Below are 25,744 nucleotides of genomic sequence, written 5' to 3'. Positions count from 1 at the left end.
CTGCTCTCAATCACCTTACATTCTCCCTATTACCCTGTGGATGTATCCTGCAAGGTCAGAATTTTTTCTCTCTAGATAAGTTCATTGGGCACAGCATCTTGGCATGTGCCTGTGCCAGAAGAAGCAGGAATGGGGAGAGGAAATAGACATGCCCTCTGTAGATGCACATATATTTGTGCTAAGTAGATAGATAAATATTTGGTCGAACCATCTTACCAGAGGTGGAATTTGTATATGCAAATTGAAAAATAAGGAAAAACTACTTAAATAGTTCTTTTATACAATGCTCTTAAATCAGTGCACAGTATATTCCCACAAGGGTGGAGAGGATGTAAATATAGTTGGTCTAAACTCCTTCAACTGGCTGCATTAGGCATATACAGTTACCTATAAATCAGATAGCTTCTGATCAGCCATTTGCATTCATTCTTGAGAGAAAGTAAAGAGCATGTTTACAGTATTTTTCAGGTACAATAGATTAAAGATAACGCACAAAATAAGAAGCCATCCATCATTCTATTTTCCAAGGAACATAAAAAGAAAATATGATTAACAGAAGGGAAAAATCATCTATTTGGAGAGTGTTCAAAAGAGAAAAATTATACTGAGAAGATGTGAAAAACAATACCCATATTATATTTTAATATACTTATTTGTCTGACCACAACTTAGAAGCTCCTTGGTCTGAGAACAAATTCTGAGATAACATTACATTATCTCTGAAATTGTTCCTGAACCAGTAATTTTTGCCCTAATCTTCCTTCATCCACATTCCTCTCTCATCAGTCAATGTTACTGTGGAGTAGGTGGTATTATCTGGGGCAGAGGGAGGAAGGAGAGACTGATTAGTTGTGGGAAGAGGAACCTTAGCTCCCAAAACATAATAGAAGAAACAGTATGAAACAAACTTCCTGGAAAAGACAACTCATATAGGGATATATTCAAAGTGTCCAGAATCACTCTAAGAATCAAAGGATTAAAATGGCCTCCAAACCACAAGTAATTACTGAATGAAAAAACTGCGTAAGTAGAATGCACACAACCCTCGCTCAAACGCTCACCCACCCTCATAAACAAGGTTAGCTTTAAGAAAAGGAAATTATTTACATAGTCTGGATCTAATCTGAAAGCCAACAAAAATATCTCTCACCATGAGATTTCCCCCACTTATCCTGCCATGGTGCTTAATATTCTCACATTGCTCAACCCTTTGGATTAATGAAAATATTAGCTGAGAGAAGCACTACATTCTAAGTGTAACTGACCATGCAGATAGATTCTGGAGGTTCAAATGAGGAAGCCCTGAAACAGGGCAGGTAACTTTTGATATGAAAGAAGAGATCAGAAATAAACCCTAAACATGGGAAAACTTTCCAAGGGAAGTCACAGACATCAAGAATGCAAAGCAAGCAATGAAGGGACTCTAAAAGGAAGAAAAAGTTATAAAAGAGGATTCAGGGTTACCAAATTGCCTACCATCTTTCAATTCTTCTGAGAATATCCATTCATTATGGATATACAGATCAACACACCTAGAACCAATGAGAGAATGCATATTGGCATGTGAGAGAAGGTAGATGAATGTTGAGGTAGAGGGAAGAAGGGGTGCTGATGAGATCAGAGAGAATGTTTGGGTGGCTAGGTGAGTGGTGAGTAGACAGCAAAGCAACTGCCAGAAATGAGCATCAGCCAGACATGATCAAAAATGCCTGTCAAAGAGTAGGGCTTATCAGCATCAATGATTCACTCACAAGAGAGTTAGACTTTTAAATCTAAAAAACTCATCACCTGAGGAAGGAGAAACCATAGAGAGCCTCCAACTTCATTGACAAAGAAGGAAGCCAAGTGCTTGCATGCCTTCCATCTACAAATGTTCTTTTCTGGGGCAGGGGGAAGAGAGGTTTTATGTAAAAGTCCCAACTCATTGGCTCTTTCTTACGTTAAAATCGATTAACTTACTGGGAGGAAATTTCCACTTGCAGGTTTCAAAATCATAAGTGACTTTCTTGTCGGCAAGTGAACCTGCGAATTCTTCTCGATCCATTTCATCAGATTCGTAGGAATCATCACTGCTTTCAAAACTGCTCTCACTACTGTAGTTCTTTTGTTTTTTTACTACTTGTGAGCTTTCAGGCATGGAATGTAGAGGCTAAAATAAAAGAAAATAATAGTTTTAGTTAACCGATTAAAAGTTAGAATAAATGCTTTGTGACATGACAAGCTAACCATCTGAATTTTCCCTTTTCTTTGAAGATGACAGAAATAGTTTGGGATCCCCAAGGGTCAAAAGTCATCTGGCAAAAAAAAGTCTAATGACTCTATTCTGAAACATGTTCTTAGGGCTGTGGAACTGATTGTGAAGGTGGTAGATTCCTCAGAAATCATTCTAGTCCAATTACCTTATATTATAGATACAAGCAATTGAGGGCCAGGAAAGAGAATAAAAACCCCATGATCAAAGTAATTAAACATCATAAGTAGGTTTTGAACTCCAAACTTCTGACTGGCAAGTCAGCAGCTGTTCCAATAGTCCATACTGCTTTCATATTTTCCCTCCCTCTCACCTGATAGCCCTGCCAAAGCAGTTATTTTTAATCACTTTGTATTTGAGATTTTAGATAAAATGTCATCTATGAATAACACCCAAAGCCTTGCAACAAAGAGAGGTGAACAACTAAAATCAAAAGTGAGAAGGGCCATGGCAAAGGAAAAACTTAAAAGATTAAAAGTAGAAATCTAAGACACAGGACCAGCTCTGCCCAGCATGATACATGAAGAACTCTCAATTACAGGCTCCAAGAAATGCATTCCTGTTACATCATTAATTAGAAATAGTTAAGCAATAACATGCACACACACATAAACACATCCACATACATACATACATACATACATACATACATACATACATACATACATACATACTTGGATTTAAGAAAGAAGCAGCTGAGAAAACTGCTCTGAACAGGGGCAATCTTGAGCTTTCATCTCAAATATAATTTTCTCAGTTTTACATCTAAAAGGTAGACCAAAATCAAGATCCTTCTCTCTCAGAATATGTATGCCAAGCAAGTATCCCTGATATACTTTATTATTATTTTTAAAAAGCTAAACCTACAACTTTAAAAATTATTATCCAGTCTTTCATGGGTCTCTTGTCAAATGATGACTAACTCCAAGACTGTTGCTCTTCCCATAATGAAGCAATCCCATTTCCCTTCCCCTATGCTACAGAATAAATGAAGCATATAATGTGTAAGTTAACATGCTGTGGGGTTCTGGTTATTCTTTTTGCAAGGAGAAATTACATTGAAGGATATATTAGTACAAACTCCAAATGTCATGCAATCATGCCATAGTAGGGCTTTGTTGAGGGCTATCTACTTCCAATCCTCCAACAAGACTCATTTCCCATAATTCCAGGTGAAGGAAAAGAGGAGTGAGGTTTGGGGGTGGCCTCACTTCAGAAGAACATATCCAGCCTACCATAAGTTGTGTTTGCAAATTAAATATTTCCAGGATTATTTATTATATACATACCACATGTCTCCTGTTACCAATGGGAATGATTACTACAGCTACAGACTAATAGTCATTCTATATTAAGTGAAAAGGAAGACTCGGAAACATAATCTAGGACAAATTATTGAGTACTATGAGGGTCTGCTGAAATAAGGATTGTCCAGTGGGGCTAATCAGGATATGGATGCCATCTAAAGAAAGTACTTGGAAACAAGCTAATCTGAAGGCTAGTCTTTCTGAAGTTTTATCAAAAAAGGACAAAGGAAGGGGAAATTGGCTCAATACTTTGAGAAACCAAATTCTTTTTATAAGAAATGGTTTAAATTTTACTAAGCACCAACAATATTAAACTTGTCTCTTTAAAAAAAACTAATCAATTCAGATGAATTCACCATGTAGTATGCTTTCCTATACCTCAGTGTTCTTTCTATTTTCTATAACCTTTTTACCACCCTCTACCCTACATCCAACATCTTTCCGGTAACTCAAAGATGGCTCTTTAATGAAGCATTCTCTGGTGTATTCACAAACTGCAGTGAGGTCTCCTTCAGACTACTTTAGTTGTAACATTTATCACATAATCCTTTGAATTATTTCTGTGTAAGCGTCTTACCTCCCTTAGTAGATTGTAAGCTTCTTGGGAGCAAAAGTCATCTCTTATCTAGCCTTGCCATCTTCCTTGTATTAGCATTAAAATAGATTTGGGGTTAAATTTGGGGTTTAGTAGTTAATGACAGAGTAAAATGATAGAGAGATAGATAATAATGAAGTTATTAGTAATTTTGGTGAATTGTATTGAGGAGGGTGACAGGCAGTGTGTGCACACCCTATTGCCTAATATAATTAAGCTCTCTACTCTTAATTTACCACTTCATATTGATCATAATATACTACTACTACTTCAATAGATCACTTCACTCTGTCATTAACCACTAAATCCCAAATTTAACCCCAAATATATTTTAATCCTAATACTTGGCACCTAATATTGTGTCTTATACATAGTAGGCATTCCAAGAGACTCTGAATGAACAATGAAACTAAATACATTTGTCAAGCATTTTAACATGATAAAGAAATATAAGTAGGAAAGGAAACAGTATTACTGAGAAGCCATTTTTTGGCAGTGTTCTTCCAAAATAACTAGAAATTTTGGGCAGGCTTAGTAATGAGTAACTTAGTCTTTGGGATATCATACCCAATGCCAAGATTCTCCACAGAGTTAAATAGCACATGGACTATGCAAACCTTTAATAAATAAAGGTTAAATGATGGTTAAGCCTTGATCACATTTGTATAATCTGGTCCAATGAACCAACCATATATTCAAGTGAGACAATAGCCAACACATTGCTCAAACAGTAACAATTGAGTAATGAGTCCCAATGGTGCAAACTACATCCAGCGTGACCACTAAACGCACCAGAGACTATACACATACACATCATTTTCCATCTGGCTATAGAATATTTTTCAGCTTTTCTAACACACAGAAATTGATCAAATCATCTCTCCTAGTAAAAGCTCTATTCAACCTTGACTTGATAAAAATTAATTCAAGTACTGGAAGACATAATTCTCCTTTCCAAACCACTACAGAAACAGTTCAATAGTGTATATGGCAGTCACTTTCAAAAGGAAAAGATGCTTTGTGACTCTCTTCTTCTCAAGGTCTATGGGTAACGATACAGATAAGGAGCAACAAACTACTTTGAAAATATACTTCAAGTGTAAACTTCTGAAATACCAATTTCAATCACTTGAAATGCTGCTATCTTCCATTAACAAAAATAATTGTCCCATTTCAATTTAACAAGTGCATTAAGTTAGTGAAGGAACAATTAGTTAACATTTAGAAAAGGAAATGGTGATCACGAAGAACCAACACAGCTTCATCAAGAGCAGGTCATTACAGATGAACCTCATTTTCTTTTCTGGCAGGGTTCCTAGGCTGGTAGATCAAAGGATTGCTATAGATTTAGTTAACTAAATTTTAGCAAAGCAGTTAAGTCTCTCATGGTGGTATTATAGAAAAAGGTGAGAGAGAGAAGTGGGCAAGAAGATGACACTTATATATAAGTAGTTTCAGAAGTGGTAAATGACTGAACCCCAAAAGATATCACTGATAGATATGTCAGCATAGGAGGAGCTTACAGTTGAGTTCTTTGGGGCTTTGAGTTTGAACTTAAATTATTTAATTATTTTAATCGAGGGCTTGAATAAAAGCCTAAATGGTATCTTTCACAAATGTGAGGATGACACAAAGCTGTGATAGGAAACCATATGACAGAGTCAGGTATCAAAGAAAAATAACCCTAATCATTTGGTCATAAACAAAATTCACAATTACAAGATAGCTGATATGAAAATTGGTATCAATATGCTCTGGTGGTTCTTAGTATATGCCAACTTGAAGAGAAAGAGCTGTCCAGAATAATTAATGTGGTCTTACCCTGAATCAAAGAATGGAATGATCTCATGTTATACTCTTCCCTGGTCACAAAAATGCCAGAGAACTGGGTTTCGTTTTGTGTATAGCATTTTACAAAGGATATCAATCAGTTGGAAAATCTCCAGAGTTAGGTGATCAGGATGGTATGAGAATTAGAAATCATGCCATGTAAGAATCAATTATAATTAATTTAATAGATTTCTGACACAGATATGCCATGGAATGTAGGGGGAAAGTGAGAAGAGGCAAAGATCATTTGAAACCCTCAAGCAAGGGGCTGCTGGGAATCTTAACAGACTTTTGAGGGGAGTCTGGTCTTGGACTCGAAAGGAGAGCCAGCTCCCAGAGACATCTAGAGAACTAGAAATTTCCCTGATAGCTGTGATTCTCAACTGCTCAAAGAAGCCATTAGCCTGAAGACATCTTGCTATGCTAGGCTGAGGGAATATCTGTGTAAATCAGATCAATGGCCAGTTACCTCAAAAGGGGTGACCCTCAGGGGGACTGAGCCAAGCCTGAAAGACTCATCTCTCCTGCACCAGCTAATTCTAGAGACTATACTCTTTTCATATTTAGCCTAGGTTAGCCATGCTAGACTTCATAATCAGACGGAGAGGCTCAGTCCAGTCCAGGCTTTTAGCTGAGGGTGGGAGACTGCACTGAGGCACTTCCTTGCCCAGGAGAAGGGAATAGGGGGGAAGAGGAGGCTTTTCTGATTGCCTTTCAGTGAGGGCTGAAAGACTTGGACTACTGATCATTACCTTCAGTGAGGGAACCCCTATTACCCTTTTCCCAAAACTTGTCCCTTGTTACACTGTTATTAAACTTCATCAAACATATTTGGAAAGCAGTCAGATTAAGAGAAGGACAAAGGGAGATTGGTGGGTGGAGGCTTTCCCCAGAGGGAGAGCTTTCTGAGACTCCGGTCAGGTCAAAATTCCTGAGTCGTCTATTACTGCTCTCCCTCTGGCAGTTCTGTTTAGGGAAGTACACCAAGAAGGAGGGTTATGTTAAAACAAAATCTCCTAGCCAAAGATCTATTCTTTTTCTTCTAAAGTGTTCTCTATACTGATACAGACTGCTGCAATACCTTGCCCATCATTACACACTAACTAGTAACAGATGGTGGTCATTTGCTCTCTGTTGTAAAGGAGGGAATACCCTAACGAGTCAAGTTACCCAAACCACTTAACCATTCATATCAACAACCCAGGGTTTTCCCTACCTTTTTACAAGGGAAATAATAAATGTTGGAGGGGATGTGGCAAAACTGAGACACTAATGCATTTCTGGTGGAGTTGTGAATTGATCCAACCATCCTGGAAGGCAGTTTGGAATTATGCCAAAAGGGCTTTAAAAGAATGGCTGTCCTTTGATCATGCAATATCACTACTAAGTTTCTGTCCCAAAGAGATAAGAAAAAATAGGAGATGGTCCTGTCTGTACAAAAATATTTATTGCTGCACTTTTTGTGGTGGCAAAAAATTGGAAAATGAGAGGTTGTCCCTTGATTGGGGAATGGTTACAAATTGTGGTATATGATGGTGATGGAATACTATTGTGCTATAAGGAATGATGAACTGGAGGATTTCTATATGAACTGGAAAGACCTCCATGAACTGATAAGGAGTGAAAGGAGCAGAACCAGAAGAACATTGTACACAGTAATTGACATATTGTAGGACAATCAAATGTGATTCTCTGCTACTAATAGCAATGCAATGATCCAAGACAATTCTGAGGGATTTAGGAGAAAGAACACTATCCACATCTAGAGAAAGAACTGTGGGAGCAGAAACACAGAAGAAAAACATGATTTATTACTTGTTTATATGGGTATATGATTTGTGGTTTGGGTTTTAAAAGATTACTCTTTTACAAAAATGAATAATATGGAAATAGGTATTGAGTGATAGTACACATATAATCCAGTGGAATGGCTTGTAAACTCTGGGAGTGGGGAAGGGAAGAAGAGAGGGAGAACATAAATCATGCAACTATGGAATAATACTTAAAAATAATTTTTAAAAGTTCTATACATATTACAATACTGTTACACACATACATACATATATATGTGTGTACGTGTATAGATCTAAGTGTATAAAGAAAGAGAGAGGAAAGCCTGTGTTGTGTTGAATCCATTTCTGTTTCTGGGTTAAGTAACTTCTTTTCTATACTATCTACATTCTCTAGCTTCACAACACTGCTTCAAATCTAAAGACTATTTAGGAGCAATATTTGGGACTCTGCTCTGTTCATCCATTTCCATCCTTAGAGACAATAAGTATGTAGTCTCACCCTACGGAAAACAACAATTTACCATGAATATCCCTAGCCTGGACTTGACCAATACAACTCTGACAAGAAAGCCCTAATGGGGAAGGCACTGATAGAGTCCCGGAAAGGAATGGTCACACCTACATGTGCAAGGTAAATTAGACCTCATGCCATTTCAGTGATCTTATGGTCGGAGATGGGAAAGAAAAATGGTAGGGAGAAGAATGCTTATTCTAAGATGCCCACTTATACGTTGCTGCTGACTGACCTAGTTAAGCCTGACAAGAGGTTAAAGCAATATCCAGCAACTGGAGGGAAAAACCTGCAAATCTTATGTTATCCCATATTCATGGTGCCAAGACAACCTTCTTGGGAGCTCTCCCTGTCCTCTGTACTGGCCACCAATTCGATATTTCCCATTCTGTGGCACAGTCTGATGGTGTCATACTAACTGTGACAACCCTGATAGGAGAAATAACACTATTTAGCAACGTCTATTTTTAACCACAACGTAAGAGAAGGTACCTTGGGTCCTCGATTTCTGACAGTTTTTCCCATTAACTTCTCATCATCTATTTCACACTGTTCCAGAAGGTCCAAAATATCTTCCTCCTGAATAGGTGAATTGAATCCATTAATCATTCATTAGTGAAGCTCACCTCAATCAGGGTACTGCAAGGATTTCTGAAATTATTTATTGAACCTGATGACTTATGTTAAAGAAAAAGGCACAGAAAAGCCATGGATGCCTACAGGTGAAGAACATTTTGCTAAAATTTGGACCCAGAGACAGCACATACCTGAAATACATTATGCAATGGATTAAGAAGTCACGAAAATAATCATATTCTAAATGACGGTCTACTTTAAAACATACATTTACTTCAATTAAATGAGCTCAATAGATTTTTATTTTATTATTAACTTTTAGGGGAAAAAATTCACAAAACAAATGCCAGGGCAGCCCAACTCCATTTTTCCAGTTCACATTTTTCATAAACTACTTTACATTAGAAATCCCATCAGATGGCAGTAAGCCTCAACAGCCTGCAGATTCTTTCTAGTCTAGTGGCTTCTCTTCACGCCAGACTAACCTTGGATCCTGGACTAACTAGAACACCTGAACTATATATAGATATATAGAGATATATATTATTTTTTTAATTTTACAATAGCATCTTTAGAAACTTCATTTTCATTTTTAATGACAGTAAGACCAGTCCACAAGTGGATTGAGAGTCTTCCGCACTGTGGTCCAATAATCCAGCTTCTGTAATGCTCTCCAACGTGATATTCTCTGAAGACAGGAGGAAAAATTATCAGAACATACAACCAGGTGCAGGCTGGGCATAGCAGAGCAACAGTAATAGTTTTTGAATTATCTACACCAAGATAGGCTGATCGTTCTGAGAGTTATTTCTTTAACCCACACTAATTACAATAGAATCTCACTATTGAAAAAAAATGATTTGCAATGGAGAGAGCTGCTTTGGTGTAGAACAATGGAGTCTTGGTATCCCATTCAGGAAGATTTGGATTACTGAAATGTGCAGGGGACTTTGTTTAAAAGTTTCATACATGGGGGCAGCTGGGTAGCTCAGTGGATTGAGAGCCAGGCCTAGAGACGGGAGGTCCTAGGTTCAAATCTGGTCTCAGACACTTCCCAGATGTGTGACCCTGGGCAAGTCACTTAACCCCCATTGCCTACCCTTACCACTCTTCTGCGTTGGAGCCAATACACAGTATTGACTCCAAGATGGAAGGTAAGGGTTTAAAAAAAGTTTCATACATGAGAGTACTCCAATGATAAATTCTAAGAGGCTCCAGAATACTTTTGAGAAAATATTTTTAAATGAATTTTTTTCCTAGTGAAAATTCTCAAATTTGCACTAGGTACACATGAACTTTAGATATCAGCAGAGGGCTATGTGTAGGGCACTACTAATCTGCTTTCTCTCTCTCTCTCTCACTTATTTCTTTCTTCTCAAAGGGACACTCTTGTTTCAAAACAAAATATATGCTGGTTACTCCAGATTTAGGAAAAAATTGTGGAGGATGGATATGAAAACAAATAAATAGCTTTGATAGCCCTGATGGGGGCGAAAAATTGAAATAACCTTTTATTTCTCTATTTTTCAAATATGAATACCAGCTTATACATCTCTCTCCTTTAGCCATACTCAAACCAACCCTATTGTGTATTTTTTTAGTAAGACAATGTGATAATCAGTTTTATTATGTACTTTCCTTTTAATTATCAAAGTGATGCGACCATGTTAATCTTCTACAGGAATGGAATTTGGCATGAAGAAAAATTCCTATTTTATCTCAAACTCGTTTCACTTATAAACCAAATATTGCTTATAAGAGATTGAGCCAAGAAAAGGGGAAACAGGCTCATCACTAGTTGTACAAGTCTCACTTTAAAAAAAAATTTAAAAATAAACATGTCTATATAAATGGAGGTTAGCAAAATGGAAATCATAAGATCAAAGATACAGAAAGGGAAACAAACCATCTAAGGGCATTCTCATTCTATAGGTAAAGAAACTGGGTCCTAGTGGGGCTTAAGTGACATGCCCAGTATCACACAGATAGCAGTAGAGAGAAATGCTCTTTCATTTTATATTCTTACAACTTCACAAAATAATGAAAAATTTTTGAAATGAGAATGTGAAATGAAAACCAAAGAGGAAAATAACATTTATTGTCATTCAAATTCTGAGTGCCTCAAGTCTTGTTTTTAAGGGTTTCATATTCTGATAAATTTATGCCTAGTTTAGGCTAAGAATTTCTTTTTTAAACTAAAACATGGGGGGGGGTATGTGTGTGCACATGCATTGTTTATGCTTACAAAGATGCAAATACCAATATTACAGTAATTGAATATTTTTAAGATCTAGTGATTTCATTCAGTTTCTGTAATCATTTTACCTCAAATGGGGTCATGGAATAAATCATTCCTCAATCTGGTTTCAGAAGTACTAAGTGTTAACATGGGCACAATTTAAGGAGGAAAGCCATAGATTGCCCACACTCATAGAATTTTAGAAGTATAAGGAGGTTGAGAGACCTTTTCTGGGCCTCAGAGGAAGGTAGACTCTGGGGCTTTTCCAGCCATAAAATTCTGAATGAGATCATTTAGGCCAGGTCTCTAAGGAATAAAGGTAGTCAAGAAGCAAAGTCAGGCAGTCCCAATTGAAGGACAGGGAATTTTCCCTATCCCACTGTGTTCATCCTGACTTGACTTGACAAGTACTGACAATCTACACGGCAAAAATTAACTAGATAATTGTCAATTACCCAGCTTTCACATAAATTTGGCTTTACCAACAAAATGTGAGGGTTTCCCTAAATCAAGAGCATTGTGGTCAGGTGAGAGGGCAGAAAAAAGTTTAAAAATCCCAAGCAAAAACAAGTAGCCATAAGAATTTCACCATTAGTGCAGGAATGCATTTTCTGCTTTTCTTCATTCAAAAAAGAAAAATTAAAGTTGAGATTATAGGAAGAACTGTGAAAACAATAAACCAAAAACTACTTCCTAAGTTACAAAAGGAAGCCTCATCTTCCATGATGCTTAGTACCGAGGGGCAAGCATTCTTGATGAAGTCTCATCAGAATACATTAAGGCTTTCATTTTTGCATTTCTGTGCATGCATGTATATATGTGTTTGGATCTGGAAAGAACATGAGCAGTGACCTCTTCTAATAGTATAATAAAGACCACAGTATAATTTTGGTGTTTCTGACTGCAATGTATGAATTACCTCCTTTTGGCAAAAATATTTTGTGGTCCTAATTTGTTGTCAAGCAAAGTTCTGAGATGTTCCCTTTTAAAGTTAGTTTTGAGAGAGATGTCTTGTTAGATGAGAAATATACCGGAATAATATTACCTTATAGGGATTTACTTGGTTTCATTTATCAGTCATATTTAAATAAGACACATTCTTACCTTCATTCTTTTTAAAGGATTATTCAGTTCTCGCTGAAACAAAGTTGCTCTTCCCGAAAGAAATGTCTGAAAGGCAGTGGCCAATAAATGCTCATATTTTTCAAGTAATGATTTGTCTTCAGGAGGATAAATTCGCCTGCAATAATAGCAGACAGACATGCTAAAAAGAAGCCTCCTTCTCTTATGTAGCAATTGAAATAGTACCTGGAGAATTACCACCAAACATTGTGATTCAATGGAAAATGGAACACATTTTTAACTAGCAAAGGCTTTTCACTAAGATCATTCAGGATCTACTAAAATGCCCAACCTGTTTGGAATGCTCACCAACTGGTTCAACTTATGATGTAAGAGAATCATAAAGCATTTACAAAAGACAAGAAGGAAAAATCAGACTGTTATGAGCACTGTATCAGTTTAGGGGACAATATGACACTAAAGTAATACAGCTGCCGATTTGTTATTATAATTTTCTGGCTTTGCTGTAAATAAGAACTTTGAAAAAAAAGATTTGTTCATCATTCCTTTCAAAGACAATGAATGTTTACCAGTCAACTGGGCGAAATAAGCCATTTTAAACAATTAAGGAAGAGAGACTATCTCTTTAGGTAACTTTGCACTGTTCTCACCATTACTTTCCACAATATCATGATGTGAGCTCTTGATAACAATAATAAACTGAGCCTGGATCTTCTTCACAGACAAGATGACTGGAGATTCAAGATAACAATACAGATAATTTCAGAAAAAATAAAAAACAACCTCCTTTAGGAGGCTTCATTGAGAATGAGTCATAACTCATTCTCTCTATCAGCTCATGCTTTTAAAATAGATAGCAAGCTCCATCTAAGACTTCTTTATTCTGTTATAACCAAGCTCATAATTCTTGTTGCAGCAGCATGGATGTTCTGGCACTCAATACAGTCTCTATAAATGGGTGCTAAGAGGGATCAACTGACTGGGGTGCATGTTAGGAGTATGCCAAAGAATTAACCATGCAGGAAGAAGAGGAAGGTCTGCTAAAGGCAAGGAATTAGGGCCAAACTACAATTATGCAATGTCTACAGTGGGGTGACAACAACAGGAACGGGGAAAAAATGGAGAGAATCCAGACACATAAAATGACATAAGAATAATTTGAAAGTAAATGGTCAATCACAAAATCACAGAATCAAGTCAGTAGGCATTTAGTGAATTCTTTCTCTGTGCCAGGTATTGGGCTTCACATTCCAGGTGATCTAGAGACAAAAGAATCCAATGTGGCCTAATTAGGTAGAGAAACTTTGACATGAAAGTGGAACCTGAAACTGATTTCAAAAGACACACAAGACTTAGAGTCATGGAAAAAGAGTTAGAAAGGAAGTTGATTAGCATAAGCAAAGCCACAGAGGTGAAGACAAGCACAACATTATTACAGGAAAGCAATAAGATTTGCTTCGATAAGACAATTTGTGCTGGAAAATATAAAACAGATTCATTGGGCAAACTGGAGCCTGGCTTTAGAAAACCTTGAATGTGGATGCAGCATGGAAAACTAGATAAAGAATTGGATTTAAGAGTTCCAAAGAGCTGGTTCCCAAATCCAGTCCCCAACCCTTACTAGCTATGTTGTCTCTGGGCAAGACAACTCACCTCTCTGTGCCCAAAATCTTCATTCTTAATATAAATGTGGTTGGACTGGATGACCTGTAAGGACCATTGCAGATGTAAATCTAGGGTCCTATGACTTGACCAAATAGGTAACACTGAATTACTTTTGTTCTAGAAAAGATGTAGAAGAGATCCTGACAAGAAAGAGATTAACCTCAGAAATATGCAAAGTGGACTGAAAATGACAGACTAGATGGAGAAAGACCAATTAATAGGCTATTGCAATAATCCTACTATGAAGTGATTAGGTCTTGTACTAATGCAGTAGTGGGAGAGCTGGAGAGGAAGAGATAAATACAGAAGATCCTATGAAAGAAAAGTTCAACCCCTCTTAATTCGATTGCTCTCCCTCTTTGAATTATTTTTCCTATTTATCCTAGATAAAGTTTGTTTCCAAATATTTGTTTGCATGTTATTGGACTGTGGGTTCCTCTGGCTCCCTCAGTTTTCATATCTATAAAATGAGGATAATAAGAATTCTTAATTGAGAAAAATATGATGCTTCTAAATCTCTTTGCTATCCCTCAAGTTCCACATAAATGCTATTTATTATAATTAACAGAAGAAATTGGGGAGGAGTTGAGAATGAAGAATTCAGTTCAAATAGCATTGCTTAAAATGATAACTCACAAGCAGGTAGGTAGAGATGCAACACAAGTAGCTGCCAAAGCAGAATTTCAGAACAAGTATGAGATCATAGATTAGAGAAAATGATGACTTTCTGAGCACAGAAGCACAAGGGCCGATGAACTGTCTAAGAAAAGGCTATGGAGGGCCAGAAATCACCAGGTAACTGAATTAGAAATTTGTAAATCAAAGAAGCTTTATTAGAACATCAAGGAATGAACTTTTTAGGGATGAGTTCAAAGTGGAAAGAGAAAGATTAATTAGAGAGGTGGGGAATAGGGAAATAATTTCAAGAATGAAGAGGAAGGAGGTCAATTGTATTAAATGTAAAAGAGAGATCAAAGAAAATGAAGACTAAGAAAAAGGGCATTTAATTTCCAAAATCAGTCTAGTGTAAAGGTAGAGATGGAAACAGATAACAAGAGCAGTAATAAAGGAGATGAAACTTTCTCTACATTTCAGAACCCATGACACCACTATTCATTCTGTCCTCCTTCTCTCCAGCCTGCCCCGCCTCTCTCTGTCTCTGTCTGTCTCTGTCTCTGTCTCTGTCTCTCTCTCTCTCACCCCCTCTCTCCTCCTTTCAAACTATAATTCTTTATCTCTCCTTTTCATGGCCAATATTCAAGGGGAAAAAAGTAAGGAAAGAAAAGCTCTCATCAATGGCTTCCTTGATTTTCTTTCCTCTCACTCATTTTTCAACCTTCTGTCATCTGGATTATAACCTCACCCAACAGAAACTGTCCTCTCCAGAGTTTATCAATGATTTTCCTAATCACCAAATCTTACGGCTTTGACTTCAAGGTCCTCCTTCTTAACCATTCTGCAGCTTGTGACACTGTTGATTCTCACATCAATCTCCTCCCTCTCTCCTCTTGGTCGGTTTTTATGACATTGCTTTCTCTCACATCTTTTCCTATCTTACAGGCTGCTATTTCTTGTCCTTCTTTGCTGGTTCTGCATCCATTTCACCCTCCCTAAACATAAGTATATCACAAAGCTTTGACCTAGGTCTTCTTTTATTCTCATTCCTTATCTTTCTATGCAAATGATTCTCAGATCTATACAGCAAGCACTCATCTTTCTCCTGAGCCCCAATGGCACACTTCTACCCACTTAAAAGACATTTCAAACTCAATGTCATAGAGACACCTGAACCTCAACATGCCTAAGCCACAGCTCCTTATCTTTACCTCCTTTCCTCCATCAAGGATTTCACATCCTTCTAGGCACCCAGATATGTCTCTTTCTCTGTGTCTGACAATTTCTCATTCTCCATTACCTCTACCTCTTAGAATGCCTTTCCTTCAAAAATCACTTAAAATCTTATCTTTTACATACTTTCTTGATTCTTCCCAAGCTGCTGGTACCCTCTATCCAAAAAAATGACAACATATTTGCAAAGAGTATGAATATAATTGGAAAGGGAAAAATGGATTAATGATTCAATTCAATTCAAGCAAACATGAAGTTCCAGTTCTATAAAAGGAAGACACTGCTCTGTGCCCTGAGGAGAAAGATGAAATAAGGTACAAAGGACAAGAAGATTGTTTTAAAGATTTTCTTCTCCTCCCTTAAAAGATGGCTGTCTTCAAGCTATGTGAAGTTCTACTGTGGCAATAGAAAGCAAAACTCAGAAATGATAGATAGAAATTACAGAGGTAGATGGTGGCTAGCAGGAAAAAGAAAAACTTCTTAAATAGTTAGAATTCTAGAAATGAAGACGAGATTGCTTTGGGGAAGAACAGGATTGTCCCATGATCCTGGAATCTCAAGCAGAGGCTGGAAGAGGTGGAAGGAGATGGAAGAAAGAGGTGAGAAAATGGTTGAGGATAAAAAAAATTATCCGTAATGAATAGGGAATTTAACAAGACCAGAGAGCAAGAAGATATGGATCTAGGTGATAAAGCAGTAATAATTATTTTTAAGAGTAGAGTGTTTGGTTCATAATATCTAGCCTGGCTCTCTACACTGAATTTAATGAATAATTGGTTACCTTTCTAAAAAATGTGTTAGTATGGAAGGTGTTATTTTTATATAATAGTCTCTGATATTTATTGAAGTACATTGTTGTTATTATCTAAACTGGTTTTTTATTATTTTTTAAGGAAGTTCCATTTGGCCAGCATTCCATACATCTCTGGTAGAGAAATAAACAAAAATTAAAAAGCAATAAGAAATGAACAAAGAAAAACAAAAAGCCAATGGGATCTTTCTGATACAGAATCACAGATTCATGATGCATCTCCTTAAGTGTGCCCTCAGTGGAAATGCAAGTTCCATGATTTACCTGCAGCGAAGACTTCGGTGGAAGTCTTTCTGGGCCAGTAAATGCACAGCACTACTTACTGAACACATTCAGAATTGCTTTAGGGCACGGCATGATACTGGGTACATGGCAATTATAGAAGGCATCCTAGCAACAACACAAAGGCTGCCACGGCTTTGATCAGGCTTCCACGGGGTTCACAAACTAGGCTGTGGAAGGCAGTGACAAAGCCAGTCCAATTGCCCATAGAGACTCCAAAGGACTCTTCACATGCTCCTGGCTCTCAGAGCTGGTCAGGGCAGATAATGCCCCGTGACAAGAATGGCTGATGTGGATGCAGTGTTTTGAGCTGACCATCATCCTGCTTGAGTCTCCCAACAGCCCTGTGAGGCAGACACACACGCAGGGCACTCTTAGCCATCCTGAAGAGTGAGGTAAAAAAGGGCTCAAGAGATGCTGCAACCCAGTGCCAGACAGACACCATTGGAGCTCCTCTCCCACTACAACACTCAGGCTCTAACCCACTCCTCATCAGAAACTCCAAACAAGAAAGGGACCTGGAAGAGTCAGCGAGGCCAACAACTCTCTCACTTTAGAAAGGAGAGAACTGAGGCCAAGACCAAGGTGCCCTTCAAGGCTACCCGGGTAATTAAGTGGCAGCACCAGAATCTGAATGAGGGATAATAAGACCAGTTTTATTCATTATATTTTCAGCAGACATGCTCAAGGACAAAAAGAAGCTTGCACTCTTTTATATTTATGGTTACCTAGGAAAAAAAAAACTTTTAACTCAATACAGACCATAAATAACTTCAAAAGTCCTCAAGCAAGCCTGCTGCTATATAATGGAAACCATGCAAAAGAAAATAAAAACCACCTTTGTGAGTCAACCCAGACCACTGAATGGAATCTTAGAATATCAGAGTTGGCCAAGACCTCAGGGGATAAGCAACCTGAAGGGTGTGCTTCCCTCTAAGGGGATGGCACAGTGGAGTCAGGAAGACCTTGGTTCAAATCTGACCTCGGGCACGCTTATTTATTAGCTGTGACCCAACCCCCTCAGTTAAGCAAGTTAACTTGTCTCAGATGAACAATTCTGCCTCTGTTTCCTCATCTGTCAGGTGGAGTTAATAATAGCACCTTTTTCTCAGGGCTGTTGTGAGGACCAAATGAGATCATATTTGTAAAGCACACAGTGCCTAGGGGTCATCCCAGGCGCTTAGTAAATATTTGTTCCTTCTACATGGTCCCTGTCTGAAGACTTCCAAAGAAAGCCTTTTCCCCACCATCAGCTCACTTTACATGGGACAGCTCCTGACATCCTTTTGTCCTGATATCTTTTGGTCCAAAGTCTGCCCTTTGAAGCCAAGCAGAACAAATCTAATTTCTCCCACCTGACCATCCCGGGTGTGATGGGACAAAGAAGAGTCCCAGACCAAGCACTTTCAGGAAACCTGAAATGGAGAGGTGATTTTTTTAGCTGTAGGATAAGGAAGGTCTGTGTGTAGGAGGTCTCACCTGGGCTGAGCCTCAAAGAGAATGCTATCTACAAGTACAGAGGAGGAGGACTCTGCTGTTTCCCAATCACCTTCCAAACTCTTAGACCTCCAAGTCCTTAAGTAGGTCTTTTCTTACTGCTGCCTAATTATAGTTACTCCTCTCTTTTCAAGGCTCAGTTCAGGGACCCCCTTCTTCTCCACATTGTCTTCATTCACCCTGAATTTAGAAGTCACAAAGTCCTCCTCAAATATTCCTAAGAGTTTGTCTAGATACAGTCTTGGTCCAATCGTTCTCTACTTTTTGTAATATTTATCTTATCTCCCCTCCTCCAGTTCTCCAAGGGCCTGACTCTCAATCCACTGAGCCACCTAGCTGCCCTCTAGACCATTTTAAAGCTCTGTACCCTTCCTAGAACTCAGTGCTATCCACATGGTAAGTGTTCTCCACGTGAGAACAGTTTGTTCAAATGAATGGAAATTTTCCAATTAGCAGGATCTGAAAAGGCAGGGCCCTCACACTGAAGCAAAAGCTTCTCAGGATTGAAGTAAGGAAAGGTACATAAGATTCCTAATAAGCTTTTTGAATATATGGAAGCAGGAAATGGCATTTCATAGTCAGGGTCCAATTTAATTGAAACAATGCCTGACAGAGGAGAGGCTGGAAAAAGTGGCCTGCCACAACTTGAGAGGTTTCCATCTTTTAATCAACAGAGAACCAGGAGAGGACTTTGGCATTGTTAGACTCATGGCTTAGGAAGATGATCTGGACATCTTTGTGAAAGATGAATTGGTTAGGGAAGGTAATGGAAGTAGGAAGATCAATAAAAAGAAGGCTACTGCCACAGGCTGGCTTGGGGAATAAGCAAATGCCTGAATGAGGGTGATGGCCTTGGGAGAACAAGAAGGCAGATGGTTTTGGAGGCAGAATGAAGAAGTCAAGGATAGTACCATGAACCCAGTCCTCTTAGCCTGAAAATCACTGTCCTTGGTTTAAGAAAGGAAAGCAAAAAAACTCTTCATTTTCTGTGATCATAATCTCCTTCTCCCTCCCTGCTCCCCTGCCCCAGGACATCTAAGCAGTGCTCCTATCCATTTATTATGCCACCTCTTGATTGCATTCTTTGTTTTGTTTAAAATCCCCTGTTCTTGCCTTTGTATTGTCTGGAAACCATGACTCACTCTAGGTTTTTATCTTCCTAATAATACTTGTACAATTTTGACTTCATCCTCATTTACCTGATTTTCCAGCATCCCTCCTGCCCATCCCCACTGCTGGCAGAGTACATATAGATGGGTTCTTTCTGATGCTGTTCTTCTAGCTGACATCTGTTTGTTTTGTCAACAGGCTCTGTTACTAGGGTGACCTAAGCTCTGGTCTGTAAGGATTTAACACTTTTTAAATCAGGTTCAACAATAAGCAGATTCCTGCCAGGACCCGCATGTATAAAATGATGGTGGTAGGTACCATCAGCAATTATGTGCAAAATGGTCCTGCTGAAGAATTCCAAACTCCCAGCACTTCCATCACTGCAGGAATCATGCTAATCTTTCTCCTCTCCCATCATCCTAGTTAAACACATTTCATATGGAGCCATTTTTGGTCCTTCAGTCCCCCTCACCCAGCAGGTGCTAAGTGTTGTCAAGGACATCTCTACATCTTTTTTCCCCCATTCATCCCCATCATCTCTCACATGGCTGCTACCCAAGTTTAGGCCCTCATCATCTCTCACAACTGTCTTCTAATCTGTCTCCCAATCTCCTGCCTCCAGGTTCTTCCTTCTCCACTCCATAATGTGAGATATCTAAAGCACAGTTTTGAGCATGTTACTGGCCCTGCTCAAGAGGCTTCAACAGCTCCTTATCACCTCTTGGATCAATATAATTGTCTCTGTTTGGCATTGGAAGCCTTTCACAATCTGACTCCAGCTAACCTTTCCAAATCTGTTGCTTATTATTACCCATCCTATCTATCATAAGTCTTATAATTCATTGCTCCTCACAGACAATATTCTACTTATTCTAGCATCTGGAAAGCACTTCTTCTTCATCTCCACCTCTTATAATCCCTATATATTCCTTCAATGCTCAACTCAAGCACCATGTTCTACTCTAGGGCCTTCTGGGATTTTCACAGCATCTAGGGTCTCCTTTCTACATGTATGCATCTATGTGGTTTTCTCTAACAGACACAACTGAAATAATAAAATAATCATGGCCTTAGAATCAGAAGACAGTCCCTTAAATGCCATTTTGTGTCCTATGAAGGGATGTAACCTCCACGAAGGCCAAGACTACTTCATTTTTAACTTTGTGTCCTCATGGTCTAGGCACAGTGACCAGCACAGAGAAGGTCCCTGGTAAATGCCTCTTGATTGATAAATGCCTGCTGTTCGAGGGTCAGCAGACTTTTCCACATCACTAACTCAAAGAGGGTCTCTGCAGGAAGAGAGGGAAAGAAGTAGAAAGAGGAATTCTTTCTGTTCTTCTCAAAAGCACATATAAATGCCCAAGCTACCCTTTAAGCATGTTTTTCTGCCAGAAAAGGAAAGAACAAGACCCAGGCAAAGCATAGTTTGTATCTAAAAGTGAATTACTGAGAAGATATCTGGAAGCTGCCCAGATCTACATCTTGGATCGACCTCTGGCACCCACTAGTCGGCTATGTTAACACACATTCTCCCAACCACAACATTCGAGGTGTGCAAGGGAGGCCAAGTACAAGGAGGCTAATTCCTTTCATTTTCCATCTCTTATTTTAAGGCGATTCAGAAAAAACCTAGAGGGAGGCCTCTCATGCCTTAGAGGAGTCCTACCTTTATGAAGGATTTTTTGGAGGACAGAGAAGTACGGGTGGAAGCCATATGTACATTGATTATAATGAGAGATCCTCCAAAGTAAATAACTAAGGTCTAAGAATCAGAAGACAGTTGCTTAACATCATCCTACAAAACATATGCCTCAACCAAAAAAAGAAGAACAAGAACCAAGGTATGCCCATGGTCACATTCATGCTTATTCATTTTAGTTACAGCAACACTGAGTCAGTGACGAGAGGGTCACAAGCAAAGCACTTCACATTTTGGGGTCTCTCTTTCCCCATGTTAAAAATGGGGGGTTGGGCTAGATGACCACATCCTCTATGCCATCAGCCCCTTGCCAAATGCAAAAGGCCTAATCAAATGAAGAGTGAGCCAGAGGGAAAGTCGGTTCAGGACCCACTGATAGCGAGAGATCCACCAAATGTCTTCAAGAATATTTTCAGGTCCCCCAGCCACTTGAAAGAAATAAGATTTTTAAAAAGGACACTTTGTGATTAACCATGCAAAATAAGAATTTGAAAAAAATAGACACCCACCAAAAAGGTCTACAAGTCCCTCGTACGCAGAGCCAGGCACTTTGTAAATGCCTGCAGACTAGCTTGGAGAGTCTTTTGCATCAAACAAGGAAGAAGAAGGTAGTGTTACCTGTAGTTCCCCATGTGTCGATTTTCATGCTCTTCTTTGGATACCTGCCTACGAACCTGGGCAAGTCTCTCTTTCTAGAAATTAAGAAATGTCACAAATGAAAGCTGACATGGTAGGCTCAATATAGGAAGCTTAAGGGGTGGTGGGCATTTGTGAAAGCTGATCATACCAACTCCTCTTTCCTTCTCTCGATTCGGTGCCGTTGTTTCTCCCAGTCTGAAGAGCCTGGCGACAGCCTTTTCACTGAACCTTGACCATAAAGTCTCTTCTGAGCTTCTGCTTTTTGTTTAGCCAAGTTTCTCCTTTTGTCACTAGTCCTTAAAAAAAAGGAATTATGTGGACAAGTTAGTAGAATTTGAGACGGTGTGAGCCTTTTCATTTTAATACTGAATTTACCAAGGAATGGGAGTTGCATAAATAGAGCATGTGGTTTGATTTTCATAAGAGTGTTGGTTGAACATCATCTCCAAAAGTCTCCTTTTGGATAATACACGTTCACACAGACTTTAACTATTTTGTATTACGATGTTCTCCAGTGTACTCACACACAATCCAGCATCTTCAAGGAAAAGGCAAAGAATACTATTATTATTATGTGTTTGTATGAACTTGGACAAGTAACTTTCCCTCTGTAACACCAGAATTCCTCATCTATGAAATGAACTTTGATGTCAATTTTGGCTTCAAATCTATGGCACTTTGGTCAAGACTCCCATCTTTCTGTCCCTTTATACCTTGAGGGGTCCATCACTCTCCAATTCATTCCTACCATCCCTTTAATTTCCAAGACCTTAAAAAAAACACAACCCTTACATTCTGTCTTAGAATCAATACTGTGTATGGATTCCAAGGCAGAAGAGTGGTAAGGGCTAAGCAACTGGAGTTAAGTGACTTGCCCAGAGTCACACAGCTAAGAAGTGTCTGAGACCAGATATGACTTCAGGAACTGGCTCTCTCCAGCAACTGAGCCACTTAGCTGTCCCTCTAAGTACTTTTCAAAGCCCACATTAAATGGAACCTCTTCAAGAAAGCCTTCTCTAATTAGGAAAATGACTCCTCAGACCTCATGCAGCATCCTGTTTAAATCTCTCATGCATTCATTTAGCATATATTAATTTGGATTACAGTTATGGTATCGTAGCATGATAAGAGCCCAGTTCACATCCTGGGTCAGATACTTCCTAGCTAGGTGACCCTACACAAGTCAATCTCTCCAAGCCTCTGTTATCTCGCCTGCAAAACAAGGATCATAATATGGGTTGTGAGAATCAAATAGGAGAAATCCCTTCGTGACCTAGAGGGTTGTACAAAGGCTGCTGTGTGGGAATCTATACCTGCAACTTCATCAGTTCTGGTAAAGCCCACTCCCAGGATAGATCCTGCAACTTAAAGTCTAACAGATTGGCCAAGACACCAAAAAGGTTCACTGACTTGCCCAGGGATGCAAAGCTAGCATGTATCTGAGCTGGGACTCGAACTCAGTCTTGACATCTGTTTTCTGTTTGTTCATCACTGTTGTTGCTGCCATAGCCCTTTATTTTGCTATAGACTCCATGAAGGCCAGCAGCATGTCTTTCTTATCAGAACTTTGTAGGATGTATCTGGAACCTTGCATAGTGCTCCCCACAAAGCTGGCCATCAACAAGTATTTAATGAGAAATAAGGGTGAAAGTGAATGCTTTCACAAAAGGGGATGGAGTGGGGGGATTCTGTGTGTGTCAACAACCCTAAAGAGAGAAAACCCAGATGTAGGAAAAAAAAACAAGTGAACCCCAGAATAGTGTCCAATGAACATCCACAATGGAGTTCTGTGAGGAATCCATGCAGTGAGTAGTTTTGTTTTATTTGGCCATGTTGTGTCTGAGCTCCAAGAAAAGCGGCAGCACATACGTAAGAGCCGAGCTGCATAGTACAAAAGGGGATGCACCACAAACTCTGCCTTCAAGGCCTAGGGCACGTTGCTAGAACAGGAGGAAAGGCTGGCAGGTTCTCCTTGACAATGACAACTTTGGAAGGATGATATGTAGAATGTGCTTGTGTAATTATATGACAAAAGAAGAATTCTGCAGCAGTTCAGGACTAGCGGAGGGTACCTAGGGTCGTTTATCATGCAAAGAAATGCTGGACCAGTGACAAAGCAAGGATGACAAACAGCATAGAGACTGCCTCACTCCCATCCTGCATCACAAAGGACTACAAACAGCTGACCAAGAGGCAGAAATCTCTGAGGCAAGGGGGATCAGGCAATTGGTCAGTTATTCAGACAGAAAGGAAAATGTGAGCATATTGTAATGTCAAGTTGAGATGGCTCTAAGTGAATGGAAAACCATACAGTTTAAACCTCTGAATCAGGTCTTCCACTTGGCCTGATACATTTTCTTTATCTAAAAATTTTAAATTGGAAGGACAGAACTTGTTTTCTAGTCAGTCACCAATTCACAAAAAGGGCAAAAATCATTTAAGGGTCGTGCACGAGCAAGAACAAAAACATAGAAACAAAAATGCCCTTTTTCCTAAAAAAGAAAGAAATTTTAAATGTTCAACTCATTTCTTCTAAATTAGGAAAATGGGCAAGTCAGCATTAAAGAATACAAGAATCCAATACTCTTTTTTCACCTTATGGACAGGTAAGGAACACAGAAGCATCAAGGGAGCAAGGAAGGGGCAGGACAGAGAACATGCCCATAGAATAAAACATACAGAGAGCATCAGATACACAGAGATAGCAATTAAATACTCATGGAAGCACAGCATTTTAAAGAAAAAGGCATCCTCAGGAAAAAAATTATACAAATGCTGAGAGAGAGAGACATCTGAGAGATGCAAAGAGAAGAGAAATATATAGGAACACAACTGGGGACAATTTCGGCAGAATAATATTCCCACTACAAAGGCTTCTGGAATAATGTCAATAATGACTTTTTAAAGCATGTTGTGTTTTTGCAATTCTAGACACAAATATAATTACCGTCTCTTGAGACTTGGCTCACAAAGCAAAATGAAATTAAATGGGTTGTTTCTCAACACTGTCCTAAATAACACAAAATTTTATATAGTAAGATATGTCAGAATATAGGGCATAGATGCAGCTCCTTATGTTCCCAAATGTCTAAATCAATGGTGAATTATTTTCCTAGAAATAATTCTCCTAAGTTGGGAACACCTGGTTTTCTCTTTCCTAGTCCCTCTGTAGAAACAAAACAGATAGGCTTTGACTGTTCAAATCTAGTACACAATTAGTGAGGAAATCAAGTAGGCATAATGTTTACAGGAACAGCTACATGTATCTAAAGTCACAAAAGCCAAAGCAGCTTTCTGTCTACACCATCTCAGCCAGGTCTTCTTTCACAGTCTTTCTCAATACTTTCTCTATACATCCTTAATTTATTGCTGTGCTCTTCCTACTCTCACCCCTTCCCGTGGGCTCTCTAGCCCTGGTCCACAACATCCATCATCTTCCCCTTCTTTGTGAGCTGCCCTCCTGGTCTTCTCCCTCTTCCTCTCTAATTTAGCAGGCATCTCCTACTCCGCCCTATCCTGTATTAAGATCTTTGTTGATGACTCTTCTGATCCTAGATGCTATTCTTCTCTTCCATATGCTGACGGGATATTTGCTGTGGAACAATCTGCTCTTAATTACAACAAAGGACTCAGATCTTATTATTTGAGTCCGTGTTTCAATAATGGGTCTTTCAAAACCAAAAAAAATAAACATCTTATTACGTCATTGCTTCAGTAGATCAACATGCCTTTTATATATTCTTTTTTCCTTCCTTCAACAAATATTTATTAAGCACCTACTGTGTATATGGTAAAATGCCAGATACTGGGGACACACACACAAAGATTTTTCAAACAGACCTCAAGGAGTTTGCAATCTAGTGCAAAGATCTAGATAGAATTATAAAGGGTTGAACTTTGGATAGGAGAGAAGTTAAGAAGACTGGAAATTGTTTTTTAAAAAGCTAATGCAGCTTGGGCCAGAGATGGGTGCAGAAGATTCTGGAATGCAGAAAGCTGGAGAAAGTG

The 25,744-nt window shown here is 38.8% G+C and overlaps 1 protein-coding gene across 1 annotated transcript in view; it reads right to left on the bottom strand.

Annotated features, from left to right (window-relative positions):
• TTLL7 (tubulin tyrosine ligase like 7) overlaps positions 1-25,744 on the bottom strand; it is a 114,636-nt gene that overhangs the window by 45,250 nt on the left and 43,642 nt on the right. The window contains exons 10-14 of the mRNA XM_044674312.1: positions 21,885-22,032; positions 21,716-21,789; positions 12,207-12,342; positions 8,780-8,866; positions 1,977-2,149 (exon numbers count right to left, since the gene is read on the bottom strand). Of these exons, the coding sequence (XP_044530247.1) occupies positions 1,977-2,149; positions 8,780-8,866; positions 12,207-12,342; positions 21,716-21,789; positions 21,885-22,032 (618 nt within the window). The remainder of the gene's footprint in view (positions 1-1,976; positions 2,150-8,779; positions 8,867-12,206; positions 12,343-21,715; positions 21,790-21,884; positions 22,033-25,744) is intronic.

The sequence above is a fragment of the Gracilinanus agilis genome, chromosome 4 (assembly GCF_016433145.1).
Source record: "Gracilinanus agilis isolate LMUSP501 chromosome 4, AgileGrace, whole genome shotgun sequence".
Taxonomy (NCBI): domain Eukaryota; kingdom Metazoa; phylum Chordata; class Mammalia; order Didelphimorphia; family Didelphidae; genus Gracilinanus; species Gracilinanus agilis.
This window is presented reverse-complemented; position numbering and strand designations above follow the sequence as displayed.